The sequence below is a fragment of the Coturnix japonica genome, chromosome 2, assembly GCF_001577835.2.
Source record: "Coturnix japonica isolate 7356 chromosome 2, Coturnix japonica 2.1, whole genome shotgun sequence".
Classification (NCBI taxonomy): Eukaryota; Metazoa; Chordata; class Aves; order Galliformes; family Phasianidae; genus Coturnix; species Coturnix japonica.
In genome coordinates this window covers 75,397,563-75,415,659 of record NC_029517.1, presented here as the reverse complement: position 1 = coordinate 75,415,659, position 18,097 = coordinate 75,397,563, and the positions used below count along the sequence as shown (strand labels likewise).

Sequence of the window (18,097 nt, the reverse complement as noted above, 5' to 3'; positions counted from 1 at the left end):
GCAAGCAGACACAGAATAGCTTTTACTGAAGTAAAGATCTCTAACACTTCTCCCAGAATTCTGCCTATTAGTGGCTGTCATAAAAACGTGTCAATATGATGATTTATTGTGTAAGGTGGTTCTGTTTAAGACCCATCACCTTTTAATGATTTGTGTCTGAGTTCCTGCTTACATCCCTCCCATGCATCTCTCCTAGCTTGGCTGCCGCTAGAGGTATCTTGAACATATATCTTTTGTTTTGCTCCAAAACTAGCTCAGTGTCTCTCAGTTCAGAAGTACACATGGCAGACTGCTTGGAGGTCTTCTACTCCCTATCTGCTGTGCTGAACCTAATAACATATCCTTGTAAAATGTCAGTGTTTGGCAGATTGAATTCTGTGAGTCAGCATTTCCAGATGCAACTCTTTCCTGTTGGTGTTTTTCCAGTCATCCCTGATCACAGCTGTTCCTGCAGGTCAGTCCTTGCAGTGGACACTGGCAGTAACTCTGCAGGGTCCAGGCAGGTCCATTACGGAAAATATCTTATGAAATTGTGGTCAGGCACTGGAAGAGGCTTCCTAGACAGGTGATTGAGTCGCCATTCCTTCCAGGTATCCAGGAAGTATGGAGACACGTCGCTAAGGGACATGGCTTAGTGGGGAAATACTGGGGATAGGTAGATAGTCTTAGAGGTCTCTTCCAGCCTTAATGATTCTGTGAATTTATAGTAATTCATAATGTTCTATAGAGGAGAAATCAATGGTTATGCTTATTGGTTTTAATTATTATTATTGTTTACTTTTCAATATCAATATGCCAATATGCCATAATCTGTTCTGTTTTACTTGGTACTTTTTCATACTTGTCCTTTTTTTTTTTTTTTTCCATCTATTCCTTTGTAGGCCAAAACAGGTTTCCTGGATGCCGCTGCAAAGCACAATGCAACACTAAGCAGTGTCCATGTTACCTAGCTGTTCGTGAATGTGATCCTGATCTCTGTTTAACTTGTGGAGCAGCTGACCACTGGGACAGCAAAAATGTTTCTTGCAAGAACTGCAGCATTCAGAGAGGATCCAAGAAAGTATGTAGATAGTTACAGAACTATGTGCCCTATTGTCTTCAGACTTTTTTTTTTTTAAAGTATTTTCATGCCAGATAATAGAATTTCTTCAGTTTCGTGGTTCAAACAAATCAAATAAAGCAAGCAAAAAACAAACAAAACAAAGAGGGGGAGGTAGTGGTGCTGGTGGTGACAACAAAACCCTCCAAACATACCAAAAAACAGACAAAAACAATCAAAAATGAAAAGGGGAGATAGCTGTCATCTGTGTTACCTTGCTCATTGTGTTACTTTTAAGTGCTGTATGTCAAGTTAGTGCTTTTAGTGTTTTCTGGATAATACTTTGGAAAGCTCTCTCTCTTTCTCCTGTTTTGGCTTCACTTGTGATTTGTAGGTAGGCTGCAGTTTTAAAGTGTAACCAGCCCCTGGTTTGGTAGTAGAAAACTTCACTCTGTTATCAGTTTATTTGTTCAGTTGTTGATTATGATGCACTTAACTTGTACAAAGTCTACCATGTATCTCTGTAAAACCTGGCCAATTCAATATTTTATACACAAACTAATTCTACTCTGCCACATCTTCTCCTCAGTCAGTCAGTGAGTTAATCAGCACTATGCTCCCATCAGCAAACCTTTCTGGTTTGAAGTTCTTAATGTCTGTGCTTGTCAGTTAGAAAAGTCCTGGTGTTGAGGTGGGGAGGGAAAGTCAATCTAAGCCAACCTTGTCTGTTTTTGTTTGTTCTTTCCCTTCACCTCCCACAGCATTTACTATTGGCACCTTCAGATGTGGCAGGCTGGGGCATTTTCATCAAAGATCCTGTACAGAAGAATGAATTCATCTCTGAATACTGTGGTGAGGTAAAGGACACCTCTGGTTATGTATGAACTTAATTGGTATAGTTGCTTGTTGGAGGCAACCTCTTGGTTCCAGTCCAACTTGATGCCATTCCCTAGAGAGAGGTGATTGGCATCCATTAGATGTTATTCCATGGTAATAAAAAGAAACTGAATGCTAAATGGGGAGAGGTTGTTTACGAAAACTATTTCTTTCAGATTATTTCTCAGGATGAGGCAGACAGAAGAGGAAAAGTATATGACAAGTACATGTGCAGCTTTCTGTTTAACTTGAATAATGGTATGTATTTATTAGTCATGATCCTTGCAGCATAAATAAAATATTTGTTCACAATGCATTTCAGCTCTGTTTCGTTTGGGTTTTTTTGCTGGCAGTAGGTAAGCAGCTCTTTCTATGCTGTGTCTTGTCCTAGTGATTTGCTGGTTCCTTCTATAAGCGTTGGCTTAATTTATTTATGGAGCTTTCCCTTGAGGACTAAGGGCAGTGAAGCTTCAAATGGGAGCTACTGTGGTAGGAGATAAATGGACAGCAGAAGGTAGGGCAGTAGGAACATTCTGAGTTGCAGAACAACAAAGTCACTGTATAAACATATGCCACTTCTTCAGCGTAGGAAGTTGAACAGTTATCTTTTCCAGCTGTTAAAACCTAAGTGTGTTAATCATTAAACAATTACAAATAAACAATTACAAAGAGACTGTAGTTGACCTATCACTTACGGTTTTTACTCCTAGATTTTGTGGTTGATGCAACACGCAAGGGAAACAAGATTAGATTTGCAAACCATTCAGTAAATCCCAATTGCTATGCAAAAGGTATGTTCTACAGTTAGCTTTCATTTAACAATATATAAAATGCTGGGATATGTAGAATATATACTTGATCAGTATTTATCTTAACGTGAGTTTGTTTCTTTTGAACAGTTATGATGGTTAATGGTGATCACAGAATAGGAATATTTGCAAAAAGAGCCATTCAGACTGGTGAAGAACTCTTCTTTGACTACAGGTTGGTAGATGTTTCCCATAACTTCTTCCTATGATATGTTCAGTTAGTTGCCTGTATTTCTGAGCAGATCCAAATGAGTTACTGTACCTGCTTTCTGATAACTTCAGGTTTCAGCCACTGAGAGCATTGAGAAGCACTCCTGGCTATTTCTTTTTTAATTGGTATTTGGCCAAGAGCCTTGTAAACTTGGAACAGTTGCTTGTATCAATAAACGTAATGTAACTTAGAAAGGGAGACAGACTTGCATAATGTTTCTATGCAGTTAAGCATGAAACTTTGGTACTCTGGAACTTCCCTAGATAAGCAGTGCAGGTTTTAACTACTATTTATTCAGAAATGGACAAGAAAAACTTGTTTTTTAAAGAGAAGTGCTTACTAAGATAATCTTCCTACTGCTCCAGTGATACTGGTTATTATTTTTGTTTTTATTTTCATTTCAGATATAGCCAAGCTGATGCCCTGAAGTATGTGGGTATAGAAAGAGAAATGGAAATCCCTTGACACCAGCTACCTCTTCTTATAAACATACAGCTGCCTTATCTTCAGGAAATTCTAGTACTGTGGGCAATTAAAAGAAAAAAGCAAAAGCTATTTGAAATTCTTTGTTTGCAAAGTACTGTAAAAGTAATTTATAGTAACCATTTTAAAGAAAAGAAAACTTTTTATTGCCTTCTCACCAGCTGCAGTGTTTTGTACCTATGACCTTTTGCAATAATGTGGTGTGGTGCATTTTTCAATCTTGAATAAATGATACTTGAACTTCTTCATTTTTTTTTATGGGAATGGAGTTGAAATTCTGTTTTAGTCAGTTGACAAAGCAAACAAGACCTAATTTCTAAATAAAGGCAGTATGTACTTGCCTACTTCTGTTTTTATTGTTATTCCACTACTGCTCTGCCTTATCAGTCCTAACGTGGATGGATTAGTAGATGGATATAAGAATGGACATACATGCACTTACCCCACTCACACTTTTTAAGTGGGAGGGAGGCTGGGAGGGTTGGAAGGTACCTCCAGATATCATCGAGTCCAACCCCCCTGCCAAAGCAGGTAGGCATCCAGACGGGTCTTGAATATCGCCAGAGAAGGAGACTCCACTACCCCCTGGGCAGCCTGTTCCAGTGCTCTGTCACGCTCACTGTAGAGTTCTTGTGCACATTTGTGTGGAACTTCCTATGCTCCAGTTTCTGGCCGTTTCCCCTTGTCCTGTCTCCACACACTGCTGAAAAGAGTCTGGACTCTCCACTTTGCCCGCTGCACCTCAGATATTTATAGATCTGGATCAGGTCCCCTCTCAGTCTTCTTTTCTCAAGGCTAAACAGACCCAGTTCACTTAGCTTTTCTTCATAGAAAGATGGGAGATGCTCCAGGCCCTTCATCTTTGTGGCCCTCTGCTGGACTCTTTCCAAAAAATCCGTGTACTAGGGAGCCCAGAACTGGACACAGTACTCCATATGAGGCCTTACCAGGGCAGAGTAGAGGAGGAAGATTACCTCCCTTGACCTGCTGGCCACACTTTTTAATGTACTTGAGGATGCAATTGGCCACCAAGACACCCAGGTCCCTCTCTGCAGAGCTCCTCTCCAGCAGGTCATCCCCCATTTATCTCACGTGTATGGTGGACACACCATTGTGATAAGATGGTCAATCAACATATATATGTATAGCAACACTCATATTTTGTTCTCATTGTGAGTAGTATTTAGGAGGACTTTAGGAGCACAGAGTTTTCTGTTCAGTTAAATGAATCATAGAATCACAAGGTTGGAAAGGACCTACAAGATCATCTAGTCCAACTGTCCTCCCTTTACCATACCTACAGAAAACCAGTAAACCATATCTCCTAGCTCCCTGTCCAGACGCCTCTTGAACACTGCCAGAGATGGCAACTCCACCACCTCCCTGGGCAGCCATTCCAATGCCTGACCACTCTCTGAGAGAAAAAGTTTCTTCTTATGACTAGTCTAAACCTCACCTGATACAATTTGTGGCCATTTCCTTGGGACCTGTTTGTTGCCTGGGAGAACAGGCCAAGCCCCTCCTCATCACAGCCCGCCTTCAGGAAGCTGTAGAGTGCAATGAGGTCTCCCCTGAGCCTCCTCTTCTCCAGGCTAAACAATCCCAGCTCCCTGAGTCACTCCTTGTAAGACGTGTGCTCCAGACCCCTCACAAGTTTTGTTGCCCTTCTCTGGACATGTCCCAGGGCCTCGATGTTTTTCGTGTAGTGAGAAACCCAAAACTGAACATAGTACTCAAGATGTGACCTCACCAAAGCTGAATACAGGGGGATGATTTACCTCTCTAATCCTGCTGGCCAGGCTATTTCTTACACAGGCCAGGATGCTGTTGGTCTCCTTGGCCACCCAGGCACACTGTTGTCTCATATTCAAGCCAGCATTGAATATTGAATATTGAAGGACCCAGGTCCCTTTCCTCTTCACAGTCATCCAGCCACTCAGCCCCAAGCCTATAGTGCTGCATGGGGTTATTGTGGCCAAAGTGCAGGACCCAGCACTTGGCCTTGTTGAACCTCATCCCATTCACCTCAGCCCAGCAATCCAGCCTATGCAGATCCCTCCGGAGGGCTTCTCTACCCTCAGGCAGATCAACACCACCTCCCAACTTGGTGTCATCTGCAAACTTACTGAGGGTACACTCAATCCCCTCATCTAGGTAATCAATGGAGATGTTAAACAAGGTGGGCCCTAGTACTGACCCCTGGGGGACACCACTTGTAATGGGTCACCAGCTGGACTTTATTAACCACTACCCGCTGGACACGACTCTAGCCAGTTCCTTACCCAAAGGATATACCCAAAGTATATCTGTCTAATCCATGAGTAGCCAGATTCCTCAGGAGAATACTGTGGGAAACTGTGTCAAAGGCTTTGCTGAAGTCTAGGTAGACTACATGGGCAGCCTTGACCTTTTTCAAGGCAGCAGTTAGGGAATCATCATAAAGGCTGGGAAAGATTTCCAGTATTGTCCAGTTGAACGATCCACCTACTGCTAATACTGCCCACTAAGCCATGTCCTTAAGTACCACACCTACACATTCCTCAAGCAACTCCAGGGACAGTGATTCAACTGCCTCACAGGGCAGCCTGTTCCAGTGCCTGACCACTCCTTAAGAGAAGTTGTTCCTAATATCCAACCTGACCCTTAAGGCCACTCGCTCTAGTCTGATCACTAGTTAAGCAGAAGAGGCCAACCACATGCACACCTTTCAGGGAGTTCTAGAAAGCAACAATCCTGAAGTTCCTCCTCAGAAGAAACTAAATGATCCTACTTCCCTCAGCTGCTCCCATGAAGACTTGTGTTTCAGACCCTTCACCAGCTCTGCTGCCTTCTTTGTGTAGTGATGGGTCCAAAACTGAACATACCATGAGTGCTGAGTACAAGATGATCACCCCCCTGGTCCTGCTAGCTACACTATTTCTGATAAGAGTGAGGATGTTATTGGGCCTTCTCAGCCCTCTGGGCACAATACTTGCTCACATTCAACTGAACATTGATCAGCACCCCCAGATCATTTTCCTTCAGCCTTCCCAGCCACCCTGCCCCCAGCCTGTAGGCGCTGTCTGGGGTTGCTGTGACTTAAATGCAGGATCCAATACTCTGTCTTGCTGAACTTCATCCCATTGGCCTCAGCTCATCTATCCAGATGCCTCTGTCGGGCTTTCTGATCCAAAAGCAGAGGACCATTTAACAACTATTTCTTGTTCTTACAGCGGGTGTACTAGATTCTCTCATCCAGATCACAAATAAGGATATTAAACTGGATCTAATACTTAAGGAACACCACTTGCGACCAGGCCCCAGACAGAATTAACTCCAGTCACCAAAATTCTTTGTGCCCAGCCCTCCAGCTACTTCTTTATGCTGCAACACACATACCTGCCCAAGCTCTGGGCTGCCAGCTTTTCCAGGAGAAGACTGTGGAAGACTGCAACATGATGTATTAAAAAAGGTCAAATTTCAGCTGACCAAGGATGTCAGCATATATTTCACCTATTTCCTATTTCTGCTGTCTCTTGTGAAGCACAATTTTCATTTTCGAAACACATTTCCTCTTAAAAAGAAAGAACATTTATGTTTGGTTACAGATAGAAGTTAATTTCTTCAGAGAACCGTGTACTTTAAATCACTGGAAAACAAGGGAAAGAAGGAAAAGCAAAACAAATTTCTGTAGCTTTCATAACCATTATTATACCTTTTATTTACATTTAGAAATCATAAAACTTAATAAAACCAAATGCAACTTGTACAGAAATCTTTTAACTTTTTTTTGTTTTTTTTTTTTTTTTATTTTTATTTATCACACATTAAAAAATGAAACACACTATACAAATGGTTTTTCCATAGCAGATTACACATGGGTCCACTCAGACTTGCTCTCAAAGTGCTGCCAACATTTGTAAGTTCTGCCAGTGATGGCAGCTGTTTATCATATAGCCAATGTATTGATTTAAATGCAGTAGCATGCAACCCTTAAATGAAAAGGGTCAGATTCCTCTCTGTTCTTAAATTAGGTTAAATGGCATTGGTGTCCATATTTACATACTTGAAATGTATCAATCCTGAGCAGTTCTGATGTAAATCTGAGACTGGCTGATGGGGAGTCCTGGTCTCAGTTATTAAAAAGGGAGGTCCAAATGGCAGCAGTGTGGCTGCTATGAAGTTCTGTTGCTTTCATTCTTTCCATCACATACCTATTTGCCGAGTGTCACACAGTCAGAAAATTGCTAATAAAAACATTAAGCCAAGTAACTGTAGGTGTCCTTCTCACCATCGACACGTTCCAAGTACTCTTTCTCAATCAAGATATCAATGCATTTCTGTGGGGAGAAACAAAGGTAAGTGGAGAGATGCTGGCAGAAGGCTTCTGGTTGCTACAAGCTTTGAACAATTCTGGCCATTGGACACATGCCAAGTAGAGGATGGCAGTAGGCTACAAGCACAAATGAAGGCAATTCACCTTCCTGTTTCTGACCACAGCCAAAAAAGAAGACTCTCCACTGAACTGAATTATGCTTACTTGATGCTATACCATGGTAGCGACTTGGAGAGCACTTGACTATTGTACTCACTGATAAGTAACTTGGTAGTAAGACTACATCTGTTTAACTTTTTATTTGCTGAGTGTTTACTAAAGATTGCTACCACAGTAATTGCCTAGAACAACTTGTCTGTATGCATCTCTTTCAGCATCAGTGTCTGGTTTTGTAATGGCTCTGCACTGACTGTTCCTTGCTCCATCTGTCCTTCTGGGATGGAAAAAAACATTTGTGACAATGCTAAACCAACCAATCATGAAACCACAATTAAATATAATCCCCAGCCCCCACCATTTTTATTCTTGAGGAGATTAGGAAGTTAATACATAAACCAGGCCAGCAAGAGGTGGAACTTGCACAGCTATGAGAGCAAGCAGGTAAGCATGGAGTAGGGGCTGGCACTGATGCAATATCTCAACAGTTTGAGAAACTGTAAAAGAAATCTAAATTATTCTGCTCAAAATATTTAAAATTTAAAAATATTTATATTCCCGGCCCCACACAGGACAACCCCCCCAAAAAATCAGACCATACGTCTGAGAGCACTGTCCAGATACTTCTTGAACTCTGGAAAGCTCAGTGCTGTGACCACTTCTCTGGTGAGGCTGTTCCAGTGCCTGACCACCCTTTTGGTGAAGAAACTTAACCTGAGACCCAACCTGAATTTCCCATCAGAACTTCATGCTGTTCTTCAGGTTCTATTGCTGGTCACCAGAGAGGCAACCAGCATCTCTCCCGCTACTTCCCTTTGTGAGGAAGCTGTAGGTCATGATGAGGTCTCCCCTCGGTCTCTTCTTATCTAGATTTAACAAACCTTCAGCCCCTCCTCAAACAGCTTCCTGTCTAGACCCATCAAAATTTTGCGGCCCTCATTTGGGCACTTTCTAACTGTTTTATGTCCTTTTTATACTGTGACGCCCAAAGCTGAACCCAGTAATCAAGGTGAGGCTGCAGCAGTGCAGTACAGTGCAGGACAAATTACTTCCCTCAACTGGCCAGCAGTTGTCGCACTTGATGCACCCCAGTATCTGGTTGGCCTTCCCGGCTGCCTGGGCACACTGTTTGACTTGCTGTCAACCAAGGCCCTCAAAACCCACTCAACAGGGCTGCCCTCCAGCATCTCAGGGTTGCCCCTTCTTAGGTGCAGAATCCAGTACTTGCTCTTACTAAACTTCATGCAGTAGGTGGCTACCCAGCTACCTATTTTTCTCTCTCCACCCTCAGAGGAAACAGCTTCTTCCAATTTAGTATCATCAGCAAACTTGCTCAAAACACCTTCTAGTTCTACATCCAAGTCATTTATGAAAACATTAAAGAGAACTGGCCCTAAAATGGAGCCCTGGAGAGCTCCACTTGTTATCTTTTGTCACTGATGTAATCCCCTTTGGGCCTAACCTGCCAACCAATGGCTCACACATCACATTGTTTTTGTCTATCTGTATGCTAGCAGTGTCCTTTGTACAGAAGGATACTGTGAGAAACAGTATGAAAAGCTTTACTGAAATCTAAAAAGATAACATCAACTGGCTTTGTTAACCAGATGGGCGACCTTGTCATAAAAGCAGATTAAGTTAGTTGAACAGGACCTTTCCCTCATGAACTTATGTTGGCTGTGACCAATGATGACATGGTTCTTCATGTGTTTTTCTTTAAGTCCCAGCATAATTTTACCAGTCACTGAAGTGAGACCAACAGGCCTAAAATTATCAGAATCTTCTTTCTTGCTATTCTTGAGAACCGGAACATTTGCCATCTTCTAGTCAACTGAGACCTCCCCAGATTCATGAGACTGTTGGAAAATAACTGAGACAGGTCTCGTGATGGTATCAGCCAGTACCCTGTGATGAATCCCATCAGGTACAATAGACTTACATGCATCCATGAAGAGCAGAAAACCCCACACAACTTTCAGCAAAAAATCATCCCCATAGTCACAGACCTTCAGCCTAAGTGGGGCACGTGGAATGCCTGAGCTCACCATTAGTGTTGAAGACAGAGGTCAAGACTGCATCCAACTATGCCACATTTGTAAGGTGACCATTTTCAACAAAATAACACTCCTCCTGGTTCTCCCCTTTTGCTGGTAACATATTTAGTTAGTATTTGCAAGCCTCAACTTGTAACCAAGCTCCCACCACATTAATTTTCTCTCTGTCCCTGTCCCTACAGCATCCCTGTAATATTCTCATGTTACCTGACCCTCGCTTTTAGTGATAATACACTTTCTTTTCCTGCCTAAGGTTCTCTAGAAGAATAGCCCTGTTCAGCCAAGCTGAAATCGATGAGCAGTAAAGAACCCCAATGCCTTCAAAAGCAGTTTCTTAGGGGACTTTACTATTTACCTGAGCTGCCTGAAATCTGCTCTCCCCATACCCACAGTTGAAGTTTTGGTGGCAACTTTCCTCCAGTCACCAAGGATTTAAAATTCAATCACTTCATGGTTACTAAGACAAAAATGGTCACCAAGTACCACTCGACTCATTAGATTTTCTCTGTTCACAACCAACATATCTAGGAGGCCATCTTTATTCATAAGATCCTGTACCAGGTAACTGTTATCAAGCGCTTTAGGAACCGCCTGGACCTGTTTGTATTATGTGTGGTGTTCTCAGTTAATTCCTGAGAAACTGAAGTCCCCCATTAGGGACGAGGACAGTTGATCTAGATGTCTCTCTTAGTTCCTTAAAGAATAATTCATTGGTGTTGTCATCCTGGCTGGGTAGTCTACAGCAAACTCCCACAATGACATCTCTTTTATTTGCTTGTCCCTTAATCCTGACCCAGAGGCTGTCAACCACATCATTCCCAAATGACAGCTCTGTACAGTCTTTTCCCTTCATTACAAAAATACCACCTCATCACCTCACTCACCCTGCTTGTCTCTTCTGAAGAGCTTCTAACTGTCACTTCCTGCTTGTTCCTCATGCTGAATGCCAGTAGTGTAGATGCATTTCAGATGTGCTTCATGGTACTCAGAACCTCATGAAGCAGAATTACGGATCTTATTAGCATGCAGTACACTCTGAGTGGCAGTGCCATGACATTTCATAGTTTAATCACCAGTAGGCTTGGCCATCTTCTCACACAGGAAAGAATCATTTGCAGAAAAAGCCTTTTTGTTTTGTTTTGTTTTTTAAATGCAGTTGTCATGATATGCGGAGTAGGCTGATGTGCCCTACATGACCCCTCCAACTCAGATGCACTTTTATCCACACAGTCATTTGCTTGTCCCTAATGTGTAAGGGCATCTGGGAAAGTGAGGTAGATGTGGAAGGAAACTTGCTTCCATTCCCCCCATCTCTTAGATCTGCTCCTTTCTTCCTGGTGTGGGAGGGCAAAGTAGCCCTTATTTCTTACATTGAGTGGCTGATGAGTCTGTTTCAGGAGCGACAGAGCGCAGAGTCTGTTGCATCTCTTTTTCTGACTTCCTGATGCTCCTCAGCCTGACCATATCCTCCCAAAGCCCCACCAACAGGCTAAGCATCTCTTTAACGTGGGTGCTTTTTCCACAGGTGTACTCACTGCTACCAACAGCCACTGGCTGAGGACTTTGCCACACCCTGTGCCTGAGACCTGGATGGCCATGTGTTCCTTCAGGAGTTCCATTTGTGTGGCCACGTTGCTTCCTCTGGCTCGAGGCCACATGAGACACAGACAACATGACTTTCTTCTGGATGGATGCCATGGTGGAGCTCTTCACAAGCAGATTACAGCCACTACTGGAAACCATAGTGGCAACACCCTCCCACACAAACTGCCAAGCCAACTGCCATGCCATGCCTTTGAAGATGTCTTTTTTGCTTTCCTTTTTTAATTCAGAAAGCTATATTTAATCCTACTCAACACCAGGAACATAGGGTTAGAGCAATCATTCTCACATACCTTAATTACTGGAACTCGTGGCTTGAACCTTGAGGACAGCTGTGTTAACACTTCTCCAAGTAGTTGCTGGTGTTTTAGAACCTTCCTCATTTTCATAATTCTTACAATAGCAGCCTGCACAGCAAAGTCAGAAAGAGAAGCTTAGAAGCTTTTCCTGCATAAAGCCAATTTATTTCTCCAGTGGATCACATCTACTACCACAGTAGCACTGTAAAAATAACTTCAGCAGGAGGTGGGGATACACTTATCTACTGCGGGAAAAGGCAATGGCAGATAACCAGCTCTAACCTACCTAAAAAAGGGTGATGGTCACAAGCAAAGAAAGATTTGCTTACCCATCCCAAGGATCAGGGCTCACCAAATACTCCAAAAGGAGGAATCTCCAGGTAGAGATCCTTCCCTTGTGGCAGCCAGCCCTTAAATGAGGCTTAGGGAGGGGTGGAACCTGAATTGCTTTCACCTGTACTCCCAGGGCTGGCTGTGTCCCTTCACTAGGGGTACAATCAGGCCTTGAATTAGCAGTTCCTGTACAACTACAGAGCGCCAACTATTCACATTGATTTTTAGAACTCAGACTTTACATAGAATACAGTCATCAAGTGTTTCTCACATAGGAATTTTAAGAACTATGTTACTTGGGATCAGTAAGAACAACAGTACCACCACCACCAAAATAAAATATTTGTATAACATGAAATCTTACATATGTATTTATTTTTACTGAGACATTCTTTGAGTAGAACATTTATAATCTCAGTGGTGGTTGATTCCCCAACTAAGACTGTCAAGTGTTCAAGGGACAACTAGAAAACATCTACATTGATGTGCTTTTCCTTTTGGTTAGCCCTGAAAAAGAAAGGCAACTGTAATGTGGTCTTTGAATGCCTGTTCCAACTGGACTACCTTATTCTATCTACTTTCTCTGTCCCCTCTACTTCTTAAATACTTCTACATGAAGTAATGAAAAATACCTTCAAGTTCATCCTTAGTCATAGAATTGCTCAGGTTGGAAAAGACCTTAAAGCTCACCAAGTCCAACAGCAACCTAACCATATTACCTAAACTCTAACAATCCTCTGTTAAATCATGTCCCTAAGCACCACATCCAAACGGTTTTTAAACACATCTAGGAATGGTGACTCAACCACCTGGCTGGGGAGCCTATTCCAGTGCTTAACAAAACTTTCTGTAAAAGAGTGTTTCCTGATATCTGACCTAAACTTACCCTGGTACAATTTGAAGCCATTTCCCCTCGTCCTGTCACATGTCACCAGTGAGAAGAGACCAACCCCACTGTCACTGGGGGTACTGGCACTTTCAGGTACTGGAAGAGTGCAGTAAGGTCTCCCTTCCTTTACCCCAGACTAAACAGTCCCTGTTCCTTCAATGCTCCCCACAGGGCATATTCTCCAAGCCATTCAAAAGTCTTGTTGCCCTTCTTTGGGCCTGCTCCAGCACCTCAATGTCTGTCCTTTCTGTACTGAGGTGCCCAAAACTGAACACACTACTCAAGGTAAAGCCTCACCAAAGCTGAGTAGAGGGGCAGGATGACTTCCCTACTCCAGCTCACCACAGCATTTCTGATAAAAGCCAGGATGCCATTGGCCTTCTTGGCCACCTGGGCACACTGCTGGCTCATATTCATCTGTCTGTGCATCAGTACACCAAGGTCTCTTTCCATCAGGCAGCTTTCCAGCCACACCTCCCCAAGCCTGTAGAGTTGGCGGGGGTTGTTGTGATCAAAATGCAGGACTGGACACTTGGCCCTTTTGAAACTCATACAGTTTACCTTGGCCCATCGATCTAGTCTATCCAGGTCCCTCTGCAGTGCCTACCTCCCCTCTGGCAGATCAGCACCCCCCTCCCAACTTGGTGTCATCTGCAAACTTACTGAGGGTGCACTCAATCCCCCAATCAAGATCATTAAAAAAAAAGCCACAAAGCTATTTACAATTTTCAGTCAGAATAGAAGTCTTCTGAGCAAATGCACCCATGGAACCCAAATACTAACACATAAAACAATGTAGAGGAACAGTATCATAGTATGTCTTTCTACACTTACTACTACAGACTGAAAGGAACAATAAAACTAGAACATATTTTTAGCTTCAGCCTATTGCACTGGAATATTTTTAGTTCTCCACAGTATGCTTCACTGGAATACTATAAAGCTGAAATTCTGTGTGCATTGTGCAACAGAATCCTGCAATATAAGTCACCTGAATCAGTAGTTTCCTATCTTCCTCTATATTTTTGTGTGTAGTTTCTTGCTCCTGCTTCTGTTCAGTTTTCATTGGTACATTGATGTTCACCCTTAACTTTTTGCTGTAAAGAAAAACAAAAGTTAATCAAATAAATTAGTCTATTTTCGACTTAAAAAGAAAACACAAAGCCCTCACCAAAACAATTTACACACCACACTATCAGAATTTTACAAGGAAAGTGAACTTTGGCACAATCAAAGGTTTTAGATAATACTACTCAAGTTAATTAAAAAAACAGCAACAACAACAACAAAACAGAAACCCCAAATATCTATTTGGTTGTTGTTTGTGTATTCCATGACTCACTGAATACAATGGTCTCATCTGTTAGGTCAAATCAGAACTGCACAGTTATACTGATGTGAATGATTTCTATGTTTACTAAGAAGCTTCTAATCAGTGAACATGAAAAAGTAAGTCAATAGAAACAAAATCACCATTTTAATTTACATTTGGATTGTGACAGAAGAGAAAATCATTAACTGTAACATGAAGAAAATGATTTATTCCATAAAGCTGAATAATGCCTTTCACATACTCTACAGAGCCCAGAGCTGTGCCATTATCGTATGTACCACATACCATCCCACATGAGAAGTGGGGCACAAGTCGCAGCACCAAGGCACTCAGGAGTGTGGCCAGTCAGTCATACTGACTGACTGCAGTGGGGAGAAGACTCATTTCTTTTTTAGCACTATCTTGTGAGTCATAACTGTAGCCTCCAATACACACAATGCAGCAACACTTGAGCGTATCCATTAATACACTGCTGTAACTGACAAGCGTGTACGCTCCAACCTTCAGTTATTAGTCAAAAGGGTAAAAGTAGATGAAGAATATACAAGGACAGGTTTAAAATGTTTCTTTCACTTGAGATTTCATCTTCCTGAAGAAATGAATTCCTCACTGAATACGTGACTATGTTCTGGTTAGTATGGTAAAACGTCAGAGTGGTGAAAGCAACTTAAAATACACAAACATTAAGAACAACACTGGTTAAAGTAAGAACGAAAAACTACTGAGAATCATGTTTAAGTTACCACAGCTGTTTACACTCTGAAGCTCTAAAGAGAGCCTGCTGATGTTCTCAAGTTATCTCTACTGGATAAATATTTAAGTGTTTGGCCTTTGATGATAGCAGAATATGAAGTATTTTGCTGACTGCATTTAAGTCACGCACCTTATAAATTATGTAAAAAATACATTAGATTCAAGGAACAAAATGGAGATGTGAAAACATTAAGGTCATGTCAGCCCTTATGACAAAATCAAAGTCAGATAGCTGAAATCTGCCCTGTTTCCTTATTAGCCATCCATCTCCTCTGAAGCTGATAAGGGGATCTATATCTGAATTGGCACTTGGACTTGGAAGCTTTCATTTCAGGAATATCAAATTCTACTAAAGTTTTTAAAGCAAACAAGATGCTACTCATACTATCCAACAGTATGTAGATGAAGTTTTTCCCTTACTTTTTATAACCAAGATACAGCTTTATTAAGGTATCTGGTTTTAGCTCCACTTCATCAACATTTGCATTTTCATCTTCCAAAACCTGGAACAAAATAAATAAACATACATTAATCAGTACATTTTGCCAACCATAAAGCAAATAATAAAAAAAAGAGGTACTTACAAGTAATTTTGATTTCAACAGTATCTGTAGAACTTGTGCCAAGATATCCTACAAAATTACAGAAAACATCAGCACAGCCAGCCAGTCATCTCCCTTCCTTCCCATAAATTAAAATGCTTGTAATAAGAATACACAGATTTACATTAAGAACTACTAAGTGCAGAACACCATAAAATGAGCCTGGGAAGCAATAAAAAATGTAGTTCACAGAAATGTAGTGAGCCTTCTTGGGTGTTAGGACATAGCACCCTGCATTGGCAAGTACCATTAAATTCTTTATAAAGACTAATTCCAAACAACAGATCCTCCCAGTTGTTGTACTATAAATCTGCTTGCAAATCACTCTTAAGTTTCAGAAATCATTTTTCTCCAAGCCATGTAAATGTAAGTACAATGACAAACTTAAGTTTCAAGAAATAAGCACCTTCTGTTTTCTGATTAATATATTTTTCTTGTCTTCAGTACAATAGGAGGTTGGTTCTGACCACTGTCACTAGTCAGCCACCCAGATGGCTACACTAGCCAGCGTTCTGTGCAAGCCTGCAAAGTTGCCATTTTAGCACAGTCCAAGTCTTCTGGGTTTCATGTTGTTAGGTTTTATCTGTATGGAATTTTATTCTGCTCCAGCTACAATCTGTACCAAACACTTATTCTATATATAGATACATATGTTTGCATCTGTGCTTGCATCTATCTACAGAAATCTGCAAAAAGACATCTGTAATAAATGGCAACCCTGTGAAAGACTTCTGTATTTGCTAAAAACTAACAGCAGAGCATTTCTAAGATTAAAAATTAAAAATCCACCTGACTAGGGATTGCCAGGCTTTCCAGAAGTCCTGTCAGACCTGATTCAGAACTAAGAAAAGACACAAATGCTAAATAAACCTTGGCCCACAAAAGCTACTTGGGAAGAAGAGGTTCACCTTTTCTACAGAAGACAATGAACGACAAACAGATTTTTATATGATCAGATAAATAACCCTTGAAATGCAGAAAACAGAAATGCAACACACAATCATTTAGAAGAAATGCTGCTCCTCCTATGGTGCCCTCTTACTAAATACCAGGGGTCAGCATGAAGCTACACAATTCATTCCAGTGACAAAGCAGACTAAGATTTATCAAAAGTCTAAGCAGTTTGTAATTACAGGAAAGTAAATCAGGGAAGCACATCTGCACCTTTAGGACAGAAACCAATTCTGGCTCCAAGCATATCTGAACACTATTTCTTACAATAGCAGGAAGAGCCCTGATGACCAAAAGACTCATAAGTGCAGTTAAATGTGCAAAGGCACTACCATTTTTATTTGAGTACTGTCTGTCAACTGCTGCACGGTGTAGGCATCTTCTGAGTTGTACTGCAGTAAAATTGCCATCTGGAATGTGGATGCCTACCAGATACAAAAAGCAGAATATGAGAACACACACATACTTAAGGAACTTGAGCAGTTTGAAATTCACCAGTGAAAAAGTACATGCTGAAATAACTGGACAAAGGAAAATAACCAACTAGTGCTGACCATTACACACACAATACAGATACTACTTATACAACCAGAACTCTATCTTCCAGCATTATCTAAACATAAAGGCTAATATTCTGAGCATTTAACCAGCTGCTGACACTTCATAACATCTTTTCCTCTATCACTCCCTGACTCTTCCTCATTTAATCTTCATTAAATACCTACAAAGACTACTGAACTCATCCTCACAACCCTACTAAATCTAGCAGAATGATGAAACCTAATTTATAAGAGAGCAGTTATCAGTAGCTTATTGAACCTACCACCGAGTTAACATATGTTGATTACAAAAGTTCAGAGACTATCTTGTTTCTTCTCACTGTTCTGAGCTCTCCTACTTTTTGAGACAACACACACAGAAGAGTATTACATACAATGTCTTTAACAAAGAGGTTGCAGTTGTCTCACACAACACAGTTCAAAGACCATTTAAGCCAAAAGTAATATATAACATTTCTAAGTCATATTTATTTTAAACAGATCTTAAATAACATTATAGTAAACAGATCAAAGATATAATAAAGGTTCTATTTATCATAACACCAAGAACTGAAGCCAGTAGCATTATTCACATGAATAAAGTAAAGGAATGCTTAGTAGTTAAACACGTGTATACATACACACATGTTAATTTAACAATTAAGGAAATGAATATTCTGACATACAAATAAAAGACTGCTTAACTCACTGCATCATTAACTAAAATTCATTTGTGCTACCCTGCTACTTAACTGACTACGTACTTCACTGTTTTAAACACATTTATCTACACAGTGATCCCTTACTGTGAAGAGAACATGTCATCTCCAAGTGAGAAGTAAAGAGACTGGGC

At 41.1% G+C, this 18,097-nt stretch overlaps 2 protein-coding genes across 13 annotated transcripts in view; one reads left to right on the top strand and one right to left on the bottom strand.

Moving 5' to 3' along the window:
- The window catches only part of EZH2 (enhancer of zeste 2 polycomb repressive complex 2 subunit), a 41,729-nt gene extending 37,967 nt beyond the window's left edge, over positions 1–3,762 (top strand). For 7 of the 8 annotated variants that reach the window (XM_015854932.2, XM_015854936.2, XM_015854931.2 and 4 more), the window contains 6 exons: positions 882–1,060; positions 1,801–1,896; positions 2,092–2,173; positions 2,626–2,706; positions 2,815–2,899; positions 3,340–3,762. In XM_015854932.2, the coding sequence (XP_015710418.2) occupies positions 882–1,060; positions 1,801–1,896; positions 2,092–2,173; positions 2,626–2,706; positions 2,815–2,899; positions 3,340–3,400 (584 nt within the window). In that variant the 3' untranslated portion in view covers positions 3,401–3,762. The remainder of the gene's footprint in view (positions 1–881; positions 1,061–1,800; positions 1,897–2,091; positions 2,174–2,625; positions 2,707–2,814; positions 2,900–3,339) is intronic. The other variant, XM_015854933.2, reaches the window with a different exon arrangement.
- A 3,326-nt stretch (positions 3,763–7,088) lies between these two features.
- Positions 7,089–18,097, bottom strand: part of CUL1 (cullin 1) — a 50,766-nt gene continuing 39,757 nt past the window's right edge. For all 5 annotated transcript variants that reach the window (XM_015854941.2, XM_015854943.2, XM_015854940.1 and 2 more), the window contains 6 exons: positions 17,038–17,130; positions 15,737–15,784; positions 15,573–15,655; positions 14,058–14,163; positions 11,839–11,952; positions 7,089–7,737 (listed from right to left, as the gene is read on the bottom strand). In XM_015854941.2, coding sequence (XP_015710427.1) covers positions 7,657–7,737; positions 11,839–11,952; positions 14,058–14,163; positions 15,573–15,655; positions 15,737–15,784; positions 17,038–17,130 — 525 coding nt within the window. In that variant the 3' untranslated portion in view covers positions 7,089–7,656. The remainder of the gene's footprint in view (positions 7,738–11,838; positions 11,953–14,057; positions 14,164–15,572; positions 15,656–15,736; positions 15,785–17,037; positions 17,131–18,097) is intronic.